At 55.1% G+C, this 25,309-nt stretch overlaps 2 protein-coding genes across 5 annotated transcripts; one reads left to right on the plus strand and one right to left on the minus strand.

Moving 5' to 3' along the window:
- LOC309610796 (uncharacterized protein) lies at window positions 1–3,348 on the minus strand. Its single transcript, XM_082354088.1, has 3 exons — window positions 2,922–3,348; window positions 2,313–2,524; window positions 1–2,215 (listed from the first exon to the last, which is right to left on the minus strand). The coding sequence occupies exons 1-3, from the start codon at window positions 3,281–3,283 to the stop codon at window positions 2,208–2,210; spliced, it is 582 nt and encodes a 193-aa protein (XP_082210214.1). The 5' UTR covers window positions 3,284–3,348; the 3' UTR covers window positions 1–2,207.
- MSI1 (musashi RNA binding protein 1) lies at window positions 3,302–24,540 on the plus strand. Of its 4 annotated transcripts, none has more exons than XM_082354080.1 (15): window positions 3,302–3,413; window positions 3,583–3,623; window positions 4,186–4,267; window positions 4,366–4,450; window positions 7,328–7,369; window positions 8,845–8,937; window positions 12,535–12,583; window positions 13,748–13,830; window positions 14,322–14,439; window positions 17,010–17,090; window positions 18,309–18,365; window positions 21,165–21,233; window positions 22,035–22,222; window positions 22,675–22,738; window positions 24,064–24,540. In XM_082354080.1, exons 1-14 carry the CDS (start codon window positions 3,355–3,357, stop codon window positions 22,714–22,716), a joined length of 1,089 nt encoding a protein of 362 aa, XP_082210206.1. In that variant the 5' UTR covers window positions 3,302–3,354; the 3' UTR covers window positions 22,717–22,738; window positions 24,064–24,540. The 4 variants fall into 4 exon arrangements, with proteins under 4 accessions (XP_082210206.1, XP_082210207.1, XP_082210208.1 ...); XM_082354081.1 differs by having other exon boundaries at window positions 22,068–22,222; XM_082354082.1 differs by lacking the exon at window positions 18,309–18,365.
- Window positions 24,541–25,309: the final 769 nt, after the last annotated feature.

The following is a 25,309-nucleotide window of genomic DNA, read 5'->3' on the forward strand; positions in this document are numbered from 1 at the left end:
CAGGCCGTAATTTAATCTTTAATTTTGTTATTGTTGTCATTCTAGAAGACTCTTTAGTATATTTTAAAGCAGTGTTTCTTCAAGAGTGGTCCAAGGAAAACCTCAGCTATCAGCATCATCGGATAGAGGTGCTTGTTTAAAAATGCAGTTTTCAGAGCCCCCGTCTACTGAAAATCACTGGGTGATTTTTTTTAATGCATGTTAAAGTTTGGGAACCACTGTTTTAGAGCAGGGGAAATCAAATTATGAATATCAATTATCATTGCACTTAAGAGAATTAAGAAATTCTGCTTAAATGAGAGTTCTGGATAACAGATTAATGGACCTCATTTCCTTCAATTCTTTGCTGAAACATCACCCTCCCTGTGAGAACTTTCCTGATTTAAAATTGCTTATCACCCTCTCCCCCATGCCTCCCACCCTCCCTAGCCCCCTTCCTTCTCCCCAGTGCTTACCAACATGTAACTGACAAATCACTAATTTATTTATCTATTTATTTATTATCTGACTCCTGTCTCTAGTAAGCAAGTTTCTCCAAGGTAGGTGGTAGGAATATAGCACCTAAGACAGTGTCTGGTAGGTAGAAAGTGTTCAGTAAGTATTTGTGGAATGAATGAATGTGCCAAGTTGCATCTTGGTGCTTGGGCGGAATGTCATTTGCCCACTGTATTTCTCGAAAGGATTTTTTAAAGTATAAAGCAATTTATGCTTTAATTCTCTCAGTGATTTTCAGGGTGTGTCATACAAGAGAGAAAGAGCTGGAACCGAATCCTCTAATCTCCGAATTCTGGGGTTTGGGCCAGTTGCTCTAAAGATCGTTTTTTCTTAATACCACTGAGATCTTCAATTTACTGTGAGGATCATCCATTTACAGCTGCATTGTCCTGTGAGGGTTACCTCTAGAAGGACTCCTCACCCCTACTGTGAACAAAGTGGAAGGAAGCAATGAGACTGGGATGAGAACCTGCAGTGAGAACCTGCAGTGGGAGGGGACTTCTGTAAATTCACCCCACACGTGACAGGTAGTGACAACAAGTAGAAACTTCCTCCTCTGAGGTCCTGCATGAGGATGCTAATAAATGGTTCCTAACTCACCGGGCTTGGCTGGCTCTGCACAAATGACCCTTACCCGTTTCCTACCCTCCCAAGAGCACCAGCACCAAAATCGATGCTCATGGGCGCCTTGGGGCTCCCTCCTCCCCGCACCTCCCCACTGGCCCCATTTTACACGCAGGAAGCCTGAAATTTAGACCCAGGAATGATCAGTTCCCTAACACCGGAGGTGCTCTTTGCTGACCCTTATCCATGTCTCTCCCAGGACACACCTGATGTCCCAGTTTGTATTAAGATGGTGAGAAATACCCTGTGTGGGGTGCCCCCCACCCCCAGTCCAGGGGATTCTGAGAAATTGTGAGACCAGTCAGATGATAAAAACAGGAAAAAGCAAGTTTGTTTCTAGTGTTATGCACACAGAGTGGCAGGATATACCTGCTGAGTGTTCCCAGAAGGTCCCTGAGGAAACCATTAACCTGAGTCTCTCCTGTTCTTCTACTAGAGGTGGCTGGGGTGGGGTGGGGGCAGGGAAAATATACTGAGAGGAGGGGGATGGGCATCCTTCCAGAGGTCAGGGTTACGTTGCCCGGAGCTCCTGCACACGTTAATAAAAGGTGGCTAACTTGAAGATGGAGGTCAAGGTGAGCAAGGGGCTTGTCATCAGGGATTGTCACTGGGTTACACAGAGCGATTGAAGAGTGGGGGGGAAGGAGTGGGAGGTGAGTTGGGAGGGAGGGGTTTGTGTGGCACTGAGACCCCCAGCAGTGTTGGGGATTTGGGGAGGAGTGGCTGCCTTAGCCTCTGACTTTGACCCTTTCTTGGCTGGTTTCAGCCAAGGAATTGAGGAGAGGATATGGATTTGGAGAGGTGGCGGATAGGGAGAGTGGCCTGGGTCTGGAGGTGATCCAGGATGGACTTCCTCGGGGTTCCCAGGCTAGAGGAGGGAGTTTAAGGGGTGGATGAGATGGCCCGCAGGAGCCTGGGGCGAAAGCACTGGAGGATCTCAGAGACCCAGAAGATGGGGGTGTGGGGAGAAGGAAGACGGGAAGGCGTTTGCCTCCATGGGAGTACTCTAAATTGAGACGGACGGAGAGAAGTAACTCCAAACGCAGTGGGTAGGCAGCCTAGGTTCTTCCAATCCGATGGAGTGGGGCTTAGAACTCTGCAAAAAAAAAGGGAGGGGGTCATTCAGAGGGGAAGGTGCACAGCTGAGCCATCGGGCTCCTAACCTGGAAACGGGAGGCTCTGGAGGCGCTGACCTTTCCCCCAGCCTCGGTGGGGAGTTGGGCGGTGAGCCTCTGGAATCTGCTTTCCCGAATCCAGACGGAAGTCCGAGTAGGGCTGACACGAGGGAGCCGGGGAGTGAGGGAGACGGTGGCGACTCCTCACACTGGAAGGGGTTGCGGGCAGCGGCAAACCAAGAACCCGGGCTCGGGGCAGGGGGTTTCTCAACAGACTATAGAGTCCACGGCTGAGGACGGAAAGGATTTGGGGGACCTGAGAGGGATTCTCAGAAAGGGTTGAGGGGAACGGACACGATTTCTACCGCGGTGCTGAATGAAGGCTCTCCGCTCGGGACGCGAGGCACCGAGAGGGTTCCCCGAATTGGATATGGGGGATATGGGACACTGGGAGCGGACTGAGGGCCGCTGAGGGGGGAACTCTAAATTAGGTTCGGCGGAAACTGGGGGCTCGGAGGGTGATTCTTGCTCGGACTGGGGGAATGGAGGGATCCTCACCAGTTGGAACGTGAGGGGATTGGGGTTCTATCTCCCTCCCGACCCAGGGAGATTGGAGACCTCTTAGATTCTGGATAGCGGGGACCTGAGAAGGAGGACTGGGGGGCCCCAGATCCGGAACCGAGCTACCTTGAAGGCACCGGGAAGCGCTTCATTCCGAGAGGGCGTTCCCGCGGCCCGGCCCCCGTGCCGGGGTGGATGGGGGGTGCGGCCGCGCCCAGGTCCCGGCCCACCTCGGGATTCGGGGTCTCTCTCGCCCTCGGGGACCCGGGAGCCCGGCGGGAGCGGGGTCCCGGCGCCGCCGCCTCCGCGGGCGCCCGGGCGGACCGGCGAGCGCTGGGATTTATGCTCGCAGGGCGGCGGGGGGAGGAGCCGGCAGGTCGGCCCCCGGCGGGCCCTCCCCTCGGCCGTCCCCGCCCGCCCGCCCGAGCGGGGTCGGGGGAGGGGGCAGCATGGCCTGTCCGTCCGGCCCCCTTCGCCGCGCTCCTCATCTGCCCCGCGCCGAGCGCTGCCGCCGCCGCCGCCGCCGCCGCTCCGCTGCCCGCGCCGCCCGCGGCTCCCGATGGAGACTGACGCGCCCCAGCCCGGCCTCGCCTCCCCGGACTCGCCGCACGACCCCTGGTACGGCCCGGCCCGGCCCGGCCCGGCCTTACTGGCCCGCGCCCGCCCCGGCCCCGCCAACATGGCCGATCCGGGTCGGGCCGGGCCTCCCCGGGGCCCGGGCCCGCGCCCCCTGCGCCCGGGCGCCCGGCGCTCACGCGGGCCCTTTGTGTCTCTCCTCCTCCCGCAGCAAGATGTTCATCGGGGGACTCAGTTGGCAGACTACGCAGGGTGAGCGAGCCCGGGAGCGCCCGCCGGCCCGGCTGGGCACCCGGGACCCCCCGGCGCCCCGGAACCGGACACCCCAGCTCGGCCCTGCGCCCCGCTGACCCCGGGCGCCTCCGCGCCCTGTTTCGCGCCCCGCCCGGGGACCCCGAGAGCGCAGAGCGATCGGCTAGCGCGCACGGCCCAGCGGGTGGAGGGGAGGAGATGAGGGGTTCAGGGGGCATCGGGGGGTGGGCTGAGCCCCCGGGACCCGCCGGCGGCAGCGCCAACTCCGCTCGCACCTGCGGCTCAAACTTTTGTGAGGCGGCTCCCGGAGCGGCGGGAACCCGGCCGGAGCCGTCCCCCCTCCAGCCCAGCTCGGCCCTCGGCTTCCTGGGGCCCCCAGTGGGCGCCAGGAGGCTCCACGGGAGCCGGGTGAGGACCGGGGGTGGGGGAAGCGGTGGAGAGCGTGCAGCCTGCTTGGCGCGGGGGCGGCCGGGCCGAGCCGGGGTCACTGGGGGCAAAGGACGCGGGAAGGGGGGAAGGGCGCGGGGCGCGGGCTGGTCCGAAGGCGGGTGTGTGGTTACAGAAGGGCTGCGCGAATACTTCGGCCAGTTCGGGGAGGTGAAGGAGTGTCTGGTGATGCGGGACCCCCTGACCAAAAGATCCAGGTGAGCCCCTCACCCCCTCCTCCTGCTCCCGGCTCGCCCCCCTCCGCCGCCACTCACTGCCTTGTAACCATCTGCCTCTCCCTCACTACCGTGCGCAGGGGTTTCGGCTTCGTCACTTTCATGGACCAGGCGGGGGTGGATAAAGTACTGGCGCAATCGCGGCACGAGCTCGACTCCAAAACAGTGAGTGGCCCTCGGGGCTTCGGGGGTCCTTGGGGAGAGGGAGGTCGCTGGAGGAGAGGGTCAGGCTTCTCCCCAGGGGACAGTTGGATGGGGTCCTGAAGGAAGGAGGGAGTTTTCTGAGTAGAAGGGCTGCCACACACTGAAACTTTGTCACTAGAGTTGAGGGGAGACGGAGCAGGAAAATCCCAGGCCAGCTAGGAGATGTTGCATCCCACCAACCCCTCCAGTACCGGTGAGGGAAGACGCAGCTACCATCCCCTCCCTGTACATACTAATCTTGATGCCTCAGAGAGGAGCTTGGGGTGGGGCTAGGTCCCTCCCCTAGCCCAAATTGGGTGAGTCAGGGCTGCAGTGACCCACCCGTGGCTTCTCCGAACTCTAACTAGTATTTGGCTCCCCCCACCCCATTACAGACCAATGGCAAAGCATCATTGAATCCCCCTCCCTTCTTCCTTCCCTCCCTCCTCCCCTGACTTTTGGTCAATGAGCTCCTTGCTTTGTGTGGAAGACGTGAACCTGCTTTGCCCATGAAGGGATTTATGAGAAGGGAGCTAGCTTGCCTGGAGACAACGCTTTCCAGCTAGATCTGAGGAGAAGCTGCTTGCTGGGCATTCAAACTCCGGGAACATTTTGCTGCTGTCTCACTGCTCCCCCAGTGTCTTGGGCCCTGCAGGGGGCGCTGGCACAGGCCCCAGCTCAAGGGGAGAGGGAAGAGGAGAAAGCAGAGGAGGGGTTCCTCTGTGATGGGGTGACTGTCTGCCAGGGGGCCGGGACAGTGCGATCTGTCACCACACTCCCCCACTCTCCTCCAGCCCTGGGCCTCCCTGCTTGGGTCAGTCATTGGCTCCTGTTTACCTGCAACAATAGCTGGTTGTGCCCAAGAATTTGTTAAATTACCTCCTGTCCCCAGCTCCTGTTATCTCTGCCCAGTGGCTCCCACTCCTGCTCGCAGTAATGAGCAAATGAGGCCAGGCCTCAACTTTGCCGGCTCTGAAAGGATCTTCTTGGCGCAGACTGAGTGACCCAAGCTGGGAATGGAGAGACAGTGGCCTATTGTTTTTGGTGATTATCTGCCATCAAGCTGCCTGTTCTCCTACCATCCCCTGTCCTCAGAATGCACTGATGGCTTCTGCAGCGCTCAGGAAGCAGAGATTTTGGGGCTGGGGCTGGAGCTGAGGGCGGGGGCATGGAAGATGGATAAGCGGAAGAGAGAGGTGAGGAAGGAGGATGAGACGGGCATCCTTCTGAGATTTGGGACTTGAAAAGGGCAAGGGCTTTGTGTTTGGCATTCTCCAGCCTGGGAAGGGAGGTTTATTGTGGGGAGTCTATTTTGGGTTCTGACTTTCACCTTTTATTTACTTGTTGGGTTTTATGTTGCCAGCTGTGAGTCAGAGTGGAGGTAGGGTGTGTCAGGGATTGGGTGTGCGTGGCTCTGCAGGACATAGCTTGGGTACCATCTCCCCATCAGTGTCTGCACATGGGGACTGTCTGAGGTGTGCTCTGGCAGCCTCCAGGAGAAATAGAAGGACGAACATGTCCATCGAGGTACGAAATCATACCTTCGGACAGGAGAATGGGCAGCTGTGATTATCCCTGGAGCCCCTTGGCATTTGGGGAGAGAGGAGGCATTGCCCAGTGTGGATTTTGGAGGTTCCTTCTCTGTGGGTAGATTCCAGAGGGGGAACCAGGGAGGCTGGCCCTGGTTTGTGCCATTTGGGCAGTGAGGGACCAGAGCCCGTTGCCTAGAACTAGGCTGAGTTTTGAATGGAAGGAACTCTGGGGAAAGATAGATCTTCCCTGCGATTGGCTGGTGAACTTCTGAGTGGTTTCCACCCATGTGAGTGGCAAGAAGCTCTGAAATGACCGGGCCTCATAGATCGTGCATTGATCACAGTGTCTTGTGCTCTGGCTTTTGCTGTTTGTCAGTACGAATATAGTACCCAGGAGTATCCAGGTGCATCTTGCTTTTCCCCTTTGGTTGTTCACAGCCAAGGGCAAAGGTGGCCTGCTGGTAATAGCACCTTTGTTTGTGCAATGAAGGGCAGTTCACAAAGGAATGCTTTCACCTGCATTATCTCATTTGATTCCCTGCAGCTCCCTCTGGGAAAAGTGGGTGCTATTGTCCCCACTTTGCAGATGGGGGAACTGAGGCTCAGAGGGATCAGGCAAGTTACCAAGATCACAGGCTTGGCCAGGGGCCCAAAGTTTCTGAGTTCAAATCCCGTGTTCTTGCGTGTCACCAAACCTGCGCTCTGCTTCACCCCAAGCCGAGCTGTATTATCAGGGAACTGTTTGTTTGCGGCCTCAAGAAGGGCTGTTAGATGTCGATGGTATTGGGAAAACAGAATTGAGTCTACCCTTGGTGGTTTATGAACTGTTATCTTGAAGCCTTTTTCAGGCAAAGAGTGTTTCCATTCACAAGGCTTCCGAAGTCTGGATCGCATACCTCACCTGGACAGGTATCTGTCAGGCAGGAAGGCCCTCGATATACCTGGTGCTGGAAGGAATAACACTTTGTTTACTTTTTTCTGGTTCTTGCTGAGGGCTAGACAACAAGTGCTTTGTAAGCATTACCTCAAATAATCTGCAGACAGCCCTTTGAGGTGGATGTTAGTATTGGTCCATTTTGCTGGTGAGCTCAAGCCTGAGGCTCAGAGAGGTTAAGTAATTTGTGCAAGCTCTCACAGCTGGGAAGCAGTGTAAGTGGGATTCGAACCCAACAGCCTGGCTCTAGGGCCTAAATGCTTAACTGTTACATTTTCCTGCCAGAGGCTGTGGTGGTTTCTGTCACCTCTGTGTCCTGGGATGAGAGAGGTCCTCAGATCTTCAGGCTGAGTGTGATAACCAACGCCCCTCTACCTCTTTCTTCCCTTTCAGATTGATCCCAAGGTGGCCTTTCCTCGGCGAGCACAGCCTAAGGTAGGTATGTGTGTGTCTGGGAGCAGCTGTGTACAACCGGCAGTGATTTTCCCAGCATTCCCTTCTATGGAAGAGGCTTCTGGTTGGATTGTTAATGGCATGGACTGGGATGGGAGGAGGGACGATTCTTCACGTCCTTGTTCTGTGAATTGCAGACACCATGCATTTTTCCATCTGTTGAGAGAAGGAGGAACCCCTCAGGTGATTCATTGCCCTGTATTTGAAGCCAGTACACTTTGGACCCTGGGTCTAATTCTGACTCTGGAGATCACAGCCTCTGTGCCCAGCACCTCTGGGAGGTCAAACACAGCCCAGACTTACCCTCTGAGGCTGAGCTAAAGTCAGGCCAGGGAGCTACCTCTGACCCCCCCAATTACCACCCCCCGCCTCTGGGGTGAGGTGTGTTGGGCTTGCAGAGTGGGAAGGGACCATGATGTCTGTCACCTGTTATCTTTCAAGTTGGGTGACTGTGGCTGCCCTCCCAAGTATTCTTTTTCCCTGGTGCTGTGGCGAGTTTTTCTGGATGTATGGAAAACAGATTTCTGAGCAGTTGAGCTATACAGAACTCAAAACTTTTGGTGCAGGACAGGGGCCTATTCCAGGGCCCAGGGCAACTAGCCACATCTTAATTTTTAAGCAGTCGAAAACAGGAGACAGGCGGAAGGCTGACTACAGTACAGAGATCAAGACCCCTGAGACTGCTGATTTATCATGTGTCCTGGGACTAGGTCCCTCTCCAGAAGCTCTCAATTCCCCCTTTGCAAGGGGTCGGTGGGAACTAGGATGCTTTAAGATTTTGAGTCATGGCGCCCAGCTCCTGCCACAGCAAAGGGAGAGAGGCAGGTTTTAGGAGACAGGAAAAGGGCATCACTGGAAGAGTCCAGCAGAGGGCCTGAAAGCAATTATGAAGCAGGTATTTGAAGGAAGCCGCACCAGGGAGCACATGGTCGGAATTGGGTTAATTCCATTAAGCAGTTTGGTGACAGAAGGTGCTTTAGTGTTAGGATGGGGCTGGGAATTGCCATGGATTAGCCATGCGCTTCTGGGGTAATTAGGACCATGTGTTCTTCCTAAAACAGGGCTGGGGCCACGGGGCAGCCAGAGGTTGGGTTGGGAGGAGGTTGATGAAGAAAATGTCGGTGTTGAGTTCAGGGGGACCCTGGGATGGGCCTTGGCCTCTCCCAGGAGGGGCTGGTGGGGTCTTTGAGGTAGGCTGTAGGTCTGGGTCTCTAAGCCACCCCCTTCCTTACACAGACCCCAGGAAGCGAGCCAGCCAGGGTGTGGGGTACACAGCTGCCCGTTACAGGCCTAGAGGCAGGGGTCCAAGGGGGAGCTCGCGGGGAGGGGGAGCTTCCGAGTAGCTGGGGCCACAGAGAGCTTGTCAGCTGGCGCCCTGGCAGGAGGGCTGGAGCCCCTGCTGGTGGCGGTAGGCCACAGGACTCAGATGCCCACTTTCTCATTCCCTCCCCTAACAGATGGTGACTCGAACGAAGAAGATCTTTGTTGGGGGGCTATCAGTAAACACCACGGTGGAAGACGTGAAGCAGTATTTTGAGCAGTTCGGGAAGGTGGGTCAAAACTGGGGGTGCTGGCTGGGGGGTATAAAAGGCCTGTAGAATTTTGGTCAGTAGCAAGTGGAGTCCAGCCAGGTCATTCCAATTCCTGCAAGAGTTGAAAAGGGGGCTGGGTCCTTTTGTGGGTGAGACTGGGCCAACCCACCGTTCAGGCTCCTGGCCTATCTGTGGGCTTCGGACTGTGGACACGTCCCCAGGGAGAGAAGCCACACAGTAGCTGTCCCTGTTGTTGCCCTTCTCCTGCTTATCTTCATTCTCCTGAGGGAGGCTGTGCTCCCGAAGCCAGTTCAATCCAGTCACCCCTTGGCCTCCTGGGAGTTTGCACCTGTCCAGTCCACGGGCGGTTGTACCTTCCCCCACTCCTTCCTGGTGAGGATGATAAGGAAGCAATAAATATGACTCCCAGTTGTACTCAGGACCCTCCTTGCACAGGTGGGAGCTGAGGGGGAGGGTGCCGATCTCTTAGCTATTGGGGAGGGGCTGAAGAGACCACCCCAAATTCCTGATCAGTCCCGGAGGACTGCTTCTTAGCTCTGAGGTGCATGGAGCTTACATTTCTGGGCCATTTAGTCCATGCAGAAGCAGATGTGGTGACATCAGACAATAGGATGTCCCCAGAAAGGGGAGCAATGTGAACATCAAGGTCCCATGGAGAGATGGCTAGGAGGGGACCAAGTTTTAAGTCTGGGGCTGAAGTAGGGCTGCTGTGCTTAGTGCTGGGGTCCCTGGTCTTTTCTAACGTGAGACAGGCTGCAGGCTGGATCCCACTTTCCCGTCAAGGCTCTTTCAGTTCCCTGTTAGGCAAAGGGCACAGGAGAACGTGGCTTGGGAATGGGATGTGAGCTGGGGACTGGGTGGGTTTCCAGCCCCACCCCTCCGTCTCTAGGGTAGAGGGGGAGAGGGTGGGAGGTCCCCTGGCCAGCGGATGCTGGCGATGCGAGGGCCAGAGGCCTAGGCTCAGGCGCCTCAGCGGGGACCCGGGCACAGGACCCAGGGCAGGTCGGCCGCCTGGGCCCCAGAGGGAAGGGCGCTCCTGGGAAGCAGCAGGCCCCGCTCGGCTCCGGTGGGGTGTCTTTGTGTCTGAGCGCCGAGCATTAGAGCTCGCACTAATCTGATCCAGCAGCTGTGATTGGAGGCCGCCTGCCCCCGGGGCCGGCGTTGCCATGGCAACCGGGCCCCAGGAGAAGCCGTCAGCGGCCGCGTCTTTTGTTCGGGCCTAAATCGGCGTTGGCATGTGAAACCGGCCCGGGGAGGCCAGGGGGAGCTGGAGAATAGGCTGCCAGGGAGCGAGGGGGACAGCCGGGAATGCCAAGGGCCCCGCGGCGGGGGGCCTCCCGCCCGGATCGAGGGGCCGCCGCCGAGGGGGGAACAATGGTCAGCCGCCATGGCTGCCACTCAGGCTTAGCGGCCGCCGAACTTGGCGGCTCCCACTGGTCAGCAGGCCTCGGCCGCCTCCCCTCCCCCCGCCCGAGCCCCCCTGCCCCTGGGTTCCCATGGAGACCAAAGCCTATTAAGGACACTGGGCTGGGAGCCTCTCTCCCCTCAGCTGGCCCCAGGAGGGGGACACTGGTGGGGGTCCCCTGGACCCCCAGCCACTTTCCTTGCTCTGTGCCCTGGCCTCAACCCCGGAGCCCCAGTCTGGGTCTGTCCAGCCAAGGCCCAGGTTGAAGGGTCTGGGGGGCCAGGGCTGGTAGAGTGGGAAGGTTGGGTGGAGGAAGGGCTGTGGATTTGGGCTGAATCAGTTATGGGTCCGGCAGGAGCTCAAAGCTGCAGGATGGGGGAGGAGGGTGTGGCTGGTTCATCTACTCATTCGTTCAAAAAATAATCACGGTAGCACAAGTCCAGGTGCTCAGTAGGGTGGTCATGGTCATAACTGGCACAGGCACTGTCTTCATGGAACCTTCAAAGCCAGTGGTGTCCAGCTGTTCTGTCTCTAGCTTTGCCACCCTCCCCCATGTGACTGTGGGTAAGCCCCTCTATAATAAAAGTAATAATAATAATAATAATAATGGCTGTTATTCATTAAGCACTTACTGTATCCCAGGTACTATGAGTTAAGAGTGTTACATGCACTATCTCATTTAACTCCTCCCTATAAGACACTGTTTATACCCATTTTACAGATGAAGAACTTGAATCATAGAGACATAAAGCTGCTTGCCAAGCTTACTTTCCAATTCCAGCCTGTCCTACTCAAAGCTTGTGCTTCTATCACAAGCCTCCTTTCCGGGTTTCTCTTTTCCCTGTGCTAAACATGCATTGTCCTTCCAGTTTGGACGGTCTAGCTAATTTGGGATGTGGGCTCAGAATGGGTCCATAGCATGGGAGTTAGGGTGGCACTGTGCTGCAGGGCCCTGGGGCAGGAGGCTTCTTGGGAAGGGAGATGTAATTTCCCCCTGAGATTCTCCAGGGATCCAGCTGCCTCCTGTCTCAGTGGAGGTGGAGTGGGGGGTATGTGTGTCCTGGTTCTCCCAGGGGAAAGTCAGGGGCCCAGTGCCGCTTGGTGCCTAAGAAGAACTGGAGGACCACCCAGTTCAGGGGCTGCCCTTTCCACTTTAACAAGGCAGATGACGGCCTGGAAAGAGAGCAAAGGAGAGTGGGGAAGAGGCTGTGCCCCAAGGCCTCAGGAAGTTTTCCTTTATCCCTTGGGTGTCTGACCATTTGGGGGAGGGTCAGCAGCTGGAGTGGGATGTGGAGGGGGGAGAGGCAGTATCAGAGGCAGCCCTTGATTTCCACCGAGGATGAATCAGACCTTAGCTTAACCCCATGAGACAGCTGACACTGGCTGAAGAATTAAGAGGGCAAGGAGGGAAGCAGCAGATGTAGGCAAAGGGAAGCTGGGACTGCAGAAGGGAAGCGAAGGACTTTGGCTGTCCATGTATCCAAGAGGATGCCTTGAGGGAGTAGCAAGAAGAGAAGACTGGAGTCCAAGGGATGGGGGATAATATAGACCCTCCTCCTTCCTCCACCCCTTTCCCCTCCCCCAGTCAGTGGGAGGCAAGAAGCCCAGGCACTGAACTCTACTTGCTTTAATTACAGCCTCTAGCAAAAGGAAACCTCAATTAGAGGAAAAGATCTGTACCATGAGAGGAGAGTTGGGTCTGGATGGAGTAGCTGCTGTCCTCCTGGCCTTTTGCAAAAAGGAAAGAGGTTTTCACTTCCCCACCTCATATCTTACTACTACATTTTCCCCTCTTAGCACCCATTCTATGCCTCCTCCTCCCAGGTTTGATCTGGGATTTGCTGGGTGACCTTGTGTAGGTGACTTCATGTCTCTGAGCCCATTTCCTTATCTACAAAATGAGGATCTTACCATGCAAGGAATATGGAGGAGAGGATGGTGGGGCAAAGTGCCAAGCATATATTTGGTGCTTAATATGTTCAGGCTGGCCCGTTGAGATTTTGGGGGTTGAATGGTAGTGCTGTGGCACCCAGTTGGGGTTGCAGATGGAAAGTTGTCCCCTACCCAGGGAGCAGGTTTAAGATAAAGCCTGGACTGGGCAAGAGGGGAACGGGTGTCGGAGCCCTTGCTCCTGGGTTGTGGTGGAGGACCCTGTGTCTTGTGGGTCATCCACGGTAGCTCTGTTTCAGGTGGACGATGCCATGCTGATGTTTGACAAAACCACCAACCGGCACCGAGGTGAGTTTGGCCCCCTCCCCCTTCCCAGGCCAGGCTGGGGGCCTGTGGTCAGCCAGGGGGCTACAGGTCACAGCTGCCCTTTCATCTCGCCTCCTGACATCCTATCCCCGAGGATCTGCATCCTCTCCGGGGCCTGGCCTTACAGAAGGCTTTTGTCCCGGCGTTTCCTGTGCTAGAAACTTGCCGAATTGCAGACACCCGAGAGGAGCAGAGGAGCAGACCTCTCCTCCCCTTGCAGCTGAGCCCTCCACCCCCGCCCCAGCCAGTGTCTGCCCAGCCGGTGTCTGCCTGGGCTTACCTTGTCCCTGGTAACCAGAGCTTAGACCTGGCCACCCCCGGGTCAGGCTGACTCCACAGCCCCAGGCAGTCTGCTCCGGCCACTGCCCCCTCGCCCCACCCTTCGGCTGAGCCCAGCCCCCAGGACCCTTGCCCCTGAACCTGTGAGCATCTGGGCCACCGGGTGTACACTGCCTGGTTGTTTTTCTCCCAAGGGCCTTGCCTTCTGAGAAATCCCATTCCAGCCCCTGGGGCACACCCAGGAGGAGGCGGGGTTGTTTCTCCAGTGCCTTCAGAGCTTTGGGCCTTTTAGCCTGTTTGGGGAGTGGGGTATGTGCTGGTGTGTGTGTGTGTTTTTTTGTCTGTGCATGTGAGGGTGTCTGTGTCTGAATAGTTTTGTAGATCTAGCGTGTCAGAGTAACTGTACATGTACACAGGGGCCTTTATGCATTTGTGAGCACTGGGGAGTGTCTCTGTGATATATGGGTACCTAGGTGTACCATATATCTGTGTATCTGTGTACAAAAATATATTTGTACACGTTCGTGTGTCTTTTTAAAAGTATTTGTGTGTGCTCTTTTCCCCTCCTTGGAAAGCATCTGAGGAAGAGAAAAGGCATGTTGAATGTTGTTTGCATCATAGCTCTGCCTCTTTCTAACTTGCTACGTGGTCTTGGGCAAGTCATTTCGCTGAGCCTTGGTTTTCACATCCGTGATTTGGGAGATGAAACCCTGTCTCATCGGGTAGTTGAGAGGTTGCTAGGCTGGGAACAAAGCTTCTTGTTAACGCTTAGACACTTGCCTGTGAGGGGGGGAGTGGTGTTCTTGGTATGACTTGGGGCTATGTTTTGACCATGAGCCCGGTTCTGAGCCTGCCTTTGCCCTCTAGGGTTCGGCTTTGTCACGTTTGAGAGCGAGGACATTGTGGAGAAAGTGTGTGAAATCCACTTCCACGAAATCAACAACAAAATGGTGAGCCGGGATTGGATGGGGTGGAGGTGCAGAGGGAGACTAGGGCTCCGGGCTGAGCCAGCCAGGGCTGCTTGGGGGTTCTGCAGGCAGGCAGAGGGGCCTCACAGTCAGTGGGGCAGAGCCAATTCTCCCACCCCCTGAAAATCTGGACAGGAAGACAGTGGCCCACAGCTGTGAGAAAGCATGGCTGGTGGGCTCAGAGGGACCCGGGTTGAAATCCTTACTCGGCCGCTTACTAGTCTAGTCATTGAGCAGATGACTTCCCCTCTCTGAGCCTCAGTTTCCTCATCTGTAAAATGAGAGTGGCAGCAGTACCTCCATCATAGGGTTGGTGTAAGCATTCGATGAACTACTGCTTGCAAAGCTGATCTCTAGCACTCTGTGATCCCTCCAGAAATGGTAACCATGAAATTAACAATAAAGAGGCCTGCCAGGGAATAGGAGGGTGACCTGTGTCTATAGGAGGGAATGACTGCCAGGTCTCATTGCAGGTGGAATGTAAGAAAGCTCAGCCAAAAGAGGTGATGTCACCGACTGGCTCGGCCCGGGGGAGGTCTCGAGTCATGCCCTATGGAATGGACGCCTTCATGCTGGGCATCGGCATGCTGGGTATGTGCTAGGCCTGCATCTGCGGCTTCTTCCTGCCCGAAACTGCTCCCAGGGCTACCAGGGGCTGCATGGGTGTTGCATCTCCTCGGTGGTCTGCCCTCCTGTCTGAGTGGTTGGGTAGGAGTGTGGACCGAGGATCTCAGGTCTGCCCGTCCTAATGAAGGTAGGCCGATTTGGTTGTAGGGTGCTGCCCTCTGGTGGTGACCAAAAGAATGGTCCAGCTGCTCCTCATTAATTGGTCCTTCCGTCCATCCGTCCATTCTATTTGTCCACCCATCTGTCCAGTAAACAGTTATTGAGCAACTATAAATGCCAGGCCCTATGCCAGGAATTACAACAGTGACTTTCCTTGGAGCTTTATGGTCTGGCAGGGGAAAAAAATAAGTAAGAACATAAATAAATAGCTTTAGGATGAGAATTATAGGATGCCAAGGGAGCATGGTCATAGCAAAGTTGACCAAGATTTGGAGAAGCTAAGAAAGAAGTCACATTTAAGCTGAGTCTGTGGGTTGAGTAGGAGCTAGTTACGGGAGGGCAGGGAGCAGGGGAGGGAAAAAGTGGTCAGGCAGATGGAACAGCATTTACAGACACAAAGGCCTCTGGGAAGGTAGAAAGAAGGCTGCTTCTTCTTGTTCATTCAACTAATATTTATTGAGCAGCTTCTGAGAGAGAGGACCTGCCTTCATGGGGGTTCCCATCAAGTGGGAGACAGAAGTGAATTGGCAGTGTCACCACAGTGATTGGAGGCTGTGGGAGGCCCAAGGAGGCACTTAAATCCACCTGGGGGTCAGGGAGGCTCCCTGGAGAAGGTCAAGGTTACCGTGAGCCTTGCAAGTTGAGCACGAATCATCAGTGCTTGGGACCCACGACTGAGGGTGAAAAGTCTGAGCTGGGCCCCCAGGAAGGTCACAGTCTCCCTGGAGAGACAAGATGTATATACACAGAAAGAGAACAGTACAAGGGGGTCTTTATGCTGGGGATGGGGGAGGGGTGCTCTGGGGACTCAGAGGAGGGGGTATAGCATGGGCTAGAGGGTCAGGAGTGGGATCACAGATAGAGGGGGTGAGGAATGTACCCGCCAAGTGGAGCATTGTCTTCTCCTGAAGTTTTTTGTTTTAACTTTTTATTTGGAAGTAATTTCAAATTTTCAGAAGAGTTGGAAAAATAAAGTAGTACAAAGACCATCCATATACCCTTTACCATATTCACCTATCGTTTATATCATACCCATTTTGCTTTTATCATTTTCTCTGTATGTGTATGTGTGTACACACACACACACACACACACACACACACACACACACAGTACACTTGTGATTTTTCCCTGAATCATTTGAGGGTAAATTACATGCATTATGGCCCTTTACCCTTAGATGATTCACTGTGTGTTTCCCAAGATTAGGGATGTTCTTTCATGAAACCACATTATAATTATCAATTCATACATTTATACTGATACAATATTTTAATCTAATCTATTATCTATTTTCTGATTTTTATCAGTTGATCCCATAATGTTCTTTATAACTATTTTGTCCTCCAGAACAAGTTCCAGGCTAGAATAAAGTATTGAATTTAGTTGTTCTGTCTCTTTAGCCTCCTGTGGAATATTGAGAAAATTTTCTTTTCAAAGCAATTCATTAGCTGGTTTCACCCCATTTAAAAAGTGGGGTGGGGGGGCGGAAAAGAAAACCTCTAACCAGTAGTGAGAATTGTGGTTAAGAGACTTGGAGCCAGTCAGATCTGAATTTGAATCCCAATTACACCATTATTACTCACTAGGTGATCTTTCTTTCAAAGCTGCAAATATCTATTATAATATATGTATACTAAGTAGCAGGTACCGTGTTGGTGTTTTGGAGAGACAGAAATAAAAGATGGGGAAGACAGAAAATCAGCACTTAAAGAAATCCTGGGATAAGTTCAGATACTGGTCATCAGTGCTATGAAAGAGAAAAACCAGAGTGACATGATAAATATTGAAAGGGAAAAACCAGGGAGGGTGACATGATGAATACTGTAACTGATGAAAGGGAGGTCTCTTGTGTGATGACCTCTCTGAGGAGATGACATTTGAGCTGCGTCTTGCACAATGAGAAGGACATAGTTATGTGAAAACCCGGGGAAGAGTGTTCCAGGCAGAGGAATCATCATGTGCAAAGGCCCCGGGGTGGGAAAGAGCTTTGTGAATTTGAGAAACAGCAGGGAGGCCAATGTGGCTGGAGCAAAGTGAGAGAGGGGCAGGGTGTATATGAGGACAGGATGGAGGCAGGAGCCAGAGCATGAAGGGCCTTGATAAGAGTTTGGATTATTCTCAGCTAATAAGTGTCACCTCTCTGAGCCTTAGTTTCTCTATCTGTAAAATGGGGCTCCTAATAGTACCTCTTGGGATTCTTATGAGGTTTAAGGAGAGAGTAAAGTGTGCAACAGGCTTTGCACAGGGCTTGGCATGCAGAAGGTATATGGTAAATATGACTGATTATTATTCATGATACAAGGTGGGGAGGGAAATGAGAGGCTCACATCCTCTAGGTAAGGCATCTGACACTGGTCCCCTTGCCCTATCAGGTTACCCTGGTTTCCAAGCCACGACCTACGCCAGCCGGAGTTATACAGGCCTCGCCCCTGGCTACACCTACCAGTTCCCTGGTAAGTTCTGCCCAGTGTCCCTCTGCTGCCAGCATGTCCCTGGTTCCCGGGCAATCTGACTCCTCACGGGCGGTGTCTGGGGGTGCATGGCATGGGGGAGGTCTGCCTGCTGGAGGCTTGGAAGGAAGGGCATGTCTGAGGAAGGAGCGCCTCTCCCCACCCATCCCCCCCTCCCCTCCCCAGAAGCTGGGGGGGGCTCCCCGTGTGGCCCTGCATGGCACCCCTCCCTCCCAGGCTGATCTCTGCCCGCCTCTTGCCTTTCTCTGCTCCCTACCCGCCTCCGGGGTTGCCACTTCCACCAAAAGGGCATTGGGCTTGTGGGGGCAACCTCCCTGAGGGCCAACATTGCTTGTGTCCTTACGGACTCACCGATAATGACCATGTGCTACTCTGAGCCCCTTTCAAGGCAGACAAGACCTTTGGAGACCCTGAATGCTGAAAAACAATTTAAAAGCAAGATGATCACCACCCTCATTTGTAATTCAAAATAAAAACAACACTAGGCCTTCTCATAAGTGGCGAGAAGCCCAACAAAGTTCTGAGCTTTCCCATGATGACTATTCAATGTTTTTTTTAATATCAAATTTCATATTTTTGCAAGGCTTTTGTTTGTTTGTTTTCTGGTCTTATTTTTCTAGAGGTCCCCTAAGCACTTGCACCTTGGGCAGTCCAGCTTGGAATTCTCTATACACATGTTGTTGTCTAGTTCTGACAGTAATCTCTGGGGGAAGGCATGGTGAGCCCCATCTTCTAGGTGAGGAAATGGGCTCAGAAGGGAAAAGTGACTGCAAAGATGACTCAGCTAGAAAGTGGCAGAGCTGCTCTAGGGTCATCGCTTCCCATCAATGTTACCTTCCCAGCTCCTCCCCGCCCCTCAAAGAAAATAGGAGGAAAGATGGATTCTGGGAGATATTTTAGTGCTATTTCAAGACTTTTAAGAAAAACAGCGGGAACAGAAGCTCCAGCATCGCCCGGTGCCCAGGGTATAGGTGGCAACTCTGCCCACTCTTCCCTTCTCTGTCTGTCTCCCTTCTCTGTGACTGTGTCTCCTTCCCCACCCTTGCCTGCTGGGGACCGTGCTCTCCCCATCCCCAGCTCTCGGGTCCTGTGCATGGCCTGTCCCCCCACCCAGTGTCCCTGTGGGTGCATTTGTCCTCCCTGGGCCATGCCCAAGAGGCCTCCCTGCATCTTCCTAAGCTGTTTTACGTTTCATTTTAGAATTCCGTGTAGAGCGGACCCCTCTCCCGAGCGCCCCAGTCCTCCCCGAGCTTACAGGTCAGTCGCTCGGATTTCGTACACCTCACAGGCCACATGGGGAGAAAGAGAATGAACCAGGGACCTTCCCAGGGAAAGCTAGTGGGACCCTTTTCTCCTGCCCTCCAGTCTATGAGGATGCAGCAGACTCGGGCACTGGCCAGTCTGTGTAGCTGCATGGCCCTTAAGGGTGGGGCATAGGGCCAAGCCCAGCAGATGGAGGCGAAGTCACTCATTCATCCATTTGACAAATATTTATCTAACGCCTCCCGTATGCCAAGCACCTTGTAGGCGCTGGGAGCCAGTGGTGAACCAGCCAGGGTCTCAAACTCAGAGCAAGGTGGGCCGGGTGGGGACGTCAGGACATGGCAGTGGGCACGACTCCACTCAGTGCCAGCCAACCCTGCCGGGAGGGGATGCAGACCCACAACTTACAGATCTTATTTTCCAAGAGAAGCCCAAAACCCAGCTTTCACTTTCAAATGAATTTTTCAGTTATTTTCAAATGTTGGCAACCAATTTCAAATTTTTAAACCACTGCAGGCCAAATGCAACATATTTGAGGGCCGAATCCAGCCCGTTTGCAACTTCTGGGCAAGTAGGTGATGTGCTTGGCCATCCTGAGCCATTTCTCAAGCTGGAGTTTTTACTTGGGCCAGTCAGCTCAGCTCTGGAGCTGGGGCCAGGGCTGAGGCCCAGGCCAAGGGCAAGGGGCGGGGCGGTGTGGGTGCAGATGAAGTGGGCTGCAAGGGGTTTCTCTGTTCAACCTGCTTCTCCCCCCACCCCATCCCCAGACTCCCCCCGAACCTAGCCGTGTGTGGAGGACGTGAGCGTGGATGCTGCTTTAGATGAGACCTTCCTTCCAAGGGATGCTCAGGGGGGCCCCAAAATGGGGGAGGGGAAAGAGGAACCTGGGGTGAAGGAAGGGGAGGGAGTCCTGGTGGTGGGGGTGATAGAGGCTCTTCCCTGAGCAGAGTGAGTGGGGGAGCGAAAAGGGGTCTTTCCTACTCATTTCAGAACTCTTGTGTTGAGGACCTACTGTGTGAGACACTGCCAAGCCCTGGAGGCAAAGCAGGGACCAGACACCCAAACTCTGATCTGCAGAACTTGTGCTCTAGAGAGAGAGAGAAATACTTATTATACAAATGAGTAATGCTTTACTGCTGTGATAAGAGCATGCTGGATTTGCTTTGAGGAAATGCCTAACTGGGCCCCAGACCAGACCTCAGAGCCCAGCCCTGCCCTTAAAGAACCGAGGGAAGAAATATCCCCTCTGCAGACATTTTGGCCAGGGAGGACGTGGGTTCAAGGCTAAGCAGTTCTTGGAGGTCTGGGGTCCAGACTTTTCCCTCACCTTCAAGAGACAAGGGTGTTTCCTTTGTGCATTTAATCAATATTTTTTGGGCCAAATGCTGTTCCAGGCAGTGGGGATTCAGCAGGGAATGAGACAGACGAGACCCCTGCCCTCCTGGAGCTGATAGTCTAGTGGAGGGAGACATGAATAAACAAGTAAATAAACAAGTATCAGATACTTTCTCAAGGTGAGAAGTTCCACAAGGAAAATAAAACAGGGAGACGTGCTAAAGTGTTAGTGACAGGGGTGAGGGGCTGCCTCAGCAGGGGTGGTCAGGGAAGGCTTCTCAGAGGAGGTGACGTCTGAGTGAGAAGGTGCCAACTCTATGAAGACCTTAGGCAAGTTGTCTCCCAGTGGTGCAGGAACGCTATCCTAAACTTTAATCCCCTGGCCCAATGGCCTAGCCAAGGACTTTCAGGGTTGTTTTTCAGGGTCCCTAGCGTCAGGTCCAGTTCAGGGCCAGGGTCACCAAAACAGCCCCCAGGGGCACATCTTGGGATGGGAGAGGGCACATGCAAACTCCCCAGACCCTGGCTCTGGTTGGGATTGTAGCCTCTCAAGGGCTGCAGTGGCAGAGCCAAGTGGCAGGGGGCGCTCACCCCCAGGCCCGAGGGAGCTCCAGGCTCACCCGACCAATTATTTAAGCAGAGGTCCCTCCTAGTACTGTTCCTTCAGCTGACACTTATTAAACACCAACTGTATACAAGGCAGGGTACTAGGCGCTGCGGAGGTGGGGTGGGTGGGGTAGACAGCAAACCAGGGAATAGCCAGATCCCTGTGTCTGAAGAGGGGGTCAGAGAAAATGGGATGAGGAGACTTGGAGGAAGGAGTGGTCATTTCTGCCTGGGTGGTGGTCAGGGGCCCCTGAAGCAGGGAACTGTGTGCACACGATGTATCGAGGACATGCTCACGGGAGAAGGGGAGTGAAGGGAGCCGGCCAGGCAGCAGAAGGAGCGAAATGGGCTTGTGGCCTGGACTGGAGTCTAGCTTCAGCCGGATCCCACCGGGGGGTGGGGGGGAGATTAATGCACCTCCTGGTCGGTCCCTTGGGGCGACAGCCTGGCTTTTGGTACCCGTGTCAGTCAGTCACTGGCTCCAGTTGACTGGGGTTGGGAAGAGGGACATAATCTCTGTGTACCCCTGGGCTAAGTAGCCCCCGTTCAGCCAAGGGCCCTCCCTGGAGAAGGTGGCAGCTGCAGGCGACGCTCAGAGCAGCTCAGGGCGGGGGTGCACCACCCGCACCCGCTATGAGGTCTGGTTGTTCAAGTGTGTCCGTCAAGTCCAGGGGAGAAGCTGAGGATCCCAGGGAGGCCATCCTCTCGCCTCCCTTTCTCCAAGGGAGTCTTTCTGCCTGACCCCAGGGCTGCACTGACCCCTCCGAGGTGGGGTAAGGCTGGAGAGGCTCTGCCCTCATCCCCCTCTGCCCCTCAGCCACCACGCTGAAGCGCCCATACCTTTCCTTCCAGCCATTCCTCTCACCGCTTACGGACCCATGGCAGCGGCAGCGGCAGCAGCGGCTGTGGTTCGAGGGACAGGTGAGGCCTTCTGGGGTGCAGGAAGCGAGGGAGGGGGACAGGGGGCAGAGAATTCTAGAGGGGAGGGGAGGCGGCCACTGCCACCCCTTTTCAGAGGGACTCACTTATTCATTCACTCAGCGAATATGAACTGAGCACCTGGCAGGCCGGCCAGGAAGGAGACCGACGTGGTCTCTGCCCTCCAGAGCTTACAGGCTGGTGGGGCATCAGGTATTAAAAAGGCAGTCACACCGAAGGATGGCACTGCCCGCTGGGGGGTGTCAGCTGTCAGAGGAGCTCACAGGCCTCTCGGGAAGGCTTCCAGGAGGTTGCACCTCTTAACTTCCCATTTGAAGGCAAACAGGAAGAAAAGTATTCCTAACAGAGGGAAGAGCAGGTGCAAAGGCTTGGAGGCCAGTTAGCATGGGTGGAGTGCAGGAGTGGGGAGTGGGGAGGAGGTGGGAGGAACCGGGTCCTGGGGAGACACTGAACATTTTAAGCAGCAGAGTGATGTCCATTTTAGAAAATGCACGCAGCTGCAGGGTGGGGACAGGTGTGAAGGGGCTCCAGAGGGGAGGGGAGGTCAGTGAAGAGGCTGCTGAGCGGTCAGACAAGAGATGATGGGGGCCTGGGCTGGGGCTTGGGGGGGGTCGTGGATGGACTCTGGGGGATTTCCGGGCGGCATCCCACATGCCCCTCTGGGTTGTGGGGGTGAGGCAGGGGGGAGGGGCCAAGGTCAGGCTGGGTGGAACAGATTGGAGGGGGTGCTGGGGGGTCACAGCGGGCGCCGGGGCTATCACCGTCTTCTTTCTGGGTTGCCAGGCTCTCACCCCTGGACGATGGCTCCCCCTCCAGGTTCAACTCCCAGCCGCACAGGGGGCTTCCTGGGGACCACCAGCCCGGGCCCCATGGCCGAGCTCTATGGGGCTGCCAACCAGGACTCGGGGGTCAGCAGTTACATCAGCGCTGCCAGCCCCGCCCCCAGCACTGGCTTCGGCCACAGTCTTGGGGTGAGTGGCCGGACCTGGAGGACCCTGAAGTTGAAGGAGGGAGAGGCCTTGTCTGTCTGTGGGGGCAGAAGGGAGGCAAGAGATGACGGATGGAGAGAGTGTCACCAACCAAGGAACAGTGAGGGTTATCATTCAGTCATTCAGTGGACATTTAATGATCTCCTTCTGTATGCCAGGCATTAGATGTGCTCTGGGGATACTGTGCAAATGAGACTCACCATCTCTGCCTGCCTGGAGGCTAGATTCTAGCTCAGGGGTGCCCTACTTTTAACCAGGGTACTGGTTAATGCAGATTCCCAGGCCCTACCCTGGAGAATCTTTTAGTGGGGGAGATACGGGCAGGGCTAGAGAAGGTCTGTGCCTCACCTGGGGCTCCTGTGAGAGACAGAAGGAGCCCCTGGGCTTTCTCTGCTGCCCCCAGGAATCTAGAAGTCAAATTCTTTTCTTTCCAGGGCCCCTTGATTGCCACAGCTTTCACCAATGGGTACCACTGAAGCAGGAGGCAGGTGGCAGGAGGTGAGGAGGCGGGCAGGGGCCTTGGGGTGGGGGTGGCACTGGGAAGGCGAGTACTGGGCAGCCTAGTCTGGGACACGGCCCCCGTCCCTGCCTTCACGGAACCCACAGCCCAGCGAGGAGACAGACCTTCATCCCAGCAGTGGTCAAAGAACAGGAGAAGCGGCTCAGACTGCTCCATAAAGAATGTAAATGATAACAACAATAAGGCAGCACGTGCTGCCTCTCAGGCGAAGATTTTTTTTTTTCAGCACCCTTTTTTTTTTTTAACTTTTGGCCGCGTTGGGTCTTCGTTGCTGCGCGCGGGCTTTCTCTAGTTGCAGCGAGCAGGGGCTGCTCTTCGTTGCGGTGTGCGGGCTTCTCATTGGGGTGGCTTCTCTTGTTGCAGAGCACGGTCTCTAGGAGCTCGGGCTTCAGTAGTTGCAGCACGCGAGCTCAGTAGTTGTGGCTCACGGGCTCTAGAGCGCAGGCTCAGTAGTTGTGGCGCACGGGCTTAGTTGCTCTGCAGCATGTGGGATCTTCCCGGACCAGGGCTCGAACCCCTGTCCCCTGCCTTGGCAGGCGGATTCTTAACCACTGCGCCACCAGGGAAGTCCCCGAAGATTTTTTAAGATTGATGATGCCTAGCAATGATGAGGGGGGAGGACAATCTGCAAATTGGCTCAGGTTTTCCAAAGGGCAGGTTTATCCAGACTAAACATTCATGCCCTTAACACAACAATTCCACATCTAGGCATTTATTTTTAAAACTACAAATAACTGAAATGCCCATCAACAGGAAAGCAGTTAAACAAACTGCATGCATACAATGGAGTATTAGTCAACTGGTAAAACAGGATACTATCAACGTATATGCGTATACAGAGAGTGAGGGGACGGGAGGACCCTGCACACACAGTCATCATGCTGTGTATGGTGGGGCACTATGTGACCCAGTGACATTTCCTTTGTTCATTCATTCATTCATTCATTCAAACAACTATTTATTGAGTACTATTCCAGAAAAGGGGGATGTAGAAGACAAACAAGGCCCCTGTCTCACTCTACAGACAAAAATCAAGTGAGCAAGTGAGATCATTCCAAACTGTGTGTGAGGGGTCTACCTACTTTAGGGGTTCAGAGGGCATCTCTGAGAAGGTTTGAACAAATCCAGCCATTCAAAAATCTATGGGAAAGAGGGTTCCAAACGGAACAGAAAATGCGAAGTGTACGAACAAAGCTTGCCTAGGAGGGGATTAGGGGAAGAGGCCTGCAGGAGGACACCTGTGTTCTGGGGGCCGCAGAGAGGCGCGGGGGCAGCGCGCCCATAACCTGCCGCTGTGTTCCAGCGCCCCGGCCTGCAGCTGACTGAGGACCACGAGTGAGCCAGCAAGGGGGCGGGGACACCTCAGCCGCAGCCGCCTTCCCCTCCCCCGCAGCGACTCGGACGCGACTGCCTGCCCCCCTCCTCCCCCGCCCCGGGCCCCGGCCCCTGCCCTGCTGCCCGCCCCCGCCGGACATCCATCGTCTGGCTCCCCTACTAACCTCCCCCTCTTCCCCAGCCTCCCCTGTCCTGCCCTGCCCGCTTTTATTTATTTTGGATTAGCCAGTTGCCCCCCACCCACCCTGGTTCTCCCCTCCCCTGTCGGGTCTGCACCCCGCTCTCCTTGCCGCGCCCCCCCTAGGACTCCCGAGAAGGCTTTTGTATTTGTGCATAGCTAGAGTGAGGGCAGAGGGGGCCTGTTACAGGCCGCAGCCACAACCCTGGTTTTTTATTCCGATTTTCCCTCTTTTTCTCTTTCCTTTTTTTTTTTTTTTTTTTTAAAGAAACCGTTTTTTAAAACTATTTCTAGGTTTGTGAATGTGAAGCCCCAGGCCGCAGGGGGCAAGGGGCCAGGTGCCCCCCCCCACCAGCTGAGAACAAAATGTCTATGTGGGTGCGGGCCCCTGGCCAGCTCCCTCCAGCCCTGGAGAGGACAGGGCTGCGTAGGCCAGGCCGAGCCCCTGGAACCATCCCGTCCTGTATCATATGTAAATACTGTGAGGTGAAGCCCACACCCCTCTCTAAGACCCCTTGGGGGTGAGGGCATCGCCTCGCCCCACCCGGCAAAGGTCTCCCCTCCACCGTGTTTCTCTACCTTCCTCAGACACCGTTACTGTAAGCTTGCAGGCCTCAACTGTGGCCGAGTCAGGCCCGCTCTCTCAGGCCCTAGGGGTCAAGGCCTTGGGCCCGCTCACCCCGAAAACCCAGTGTGGGAACGAGAGAAGAGAAGGGCTCACCTGGAGCCACTGCTGGAAAGGAATTAACTCTCCAAAGGTCTCCCCCTGCCCCCTACCTAGTCGGGCCTTCATGGTTTCTGCCCTGAGCACCCCCGTAAGTGGGCATTGGGTGGGGGGGGGCACTTCGGGAAGGGGCGGACCCCAGGGGAAAGCAAAGGGCTTCTCAGGGAACCCCCAAATTCTCTCACTGAAGTTCCCCACCAGGATGGTCCCGTGGCCAGAGCCCCTTGGCTGCCCCAAGCCCCCCGAGCCCCCTTCAAAGGAAAAAGAGGCTCAGGTCGTGACTCTTCATGAACAGCGAGTGACCAGGCTGGC

This window comes from Balaenoptera borealis (genome assembly GCF_965194805.1).
Source record: "Balaenoptera borealis genome assembly, chromosome: 14".
Taxonomy (NCBI): Eukaryota; Metazoa; Chordata; class Mammalia; order Artiodactyla; family Balaenopteridae; genus Balaenoptera; species Balaenoptera borealis.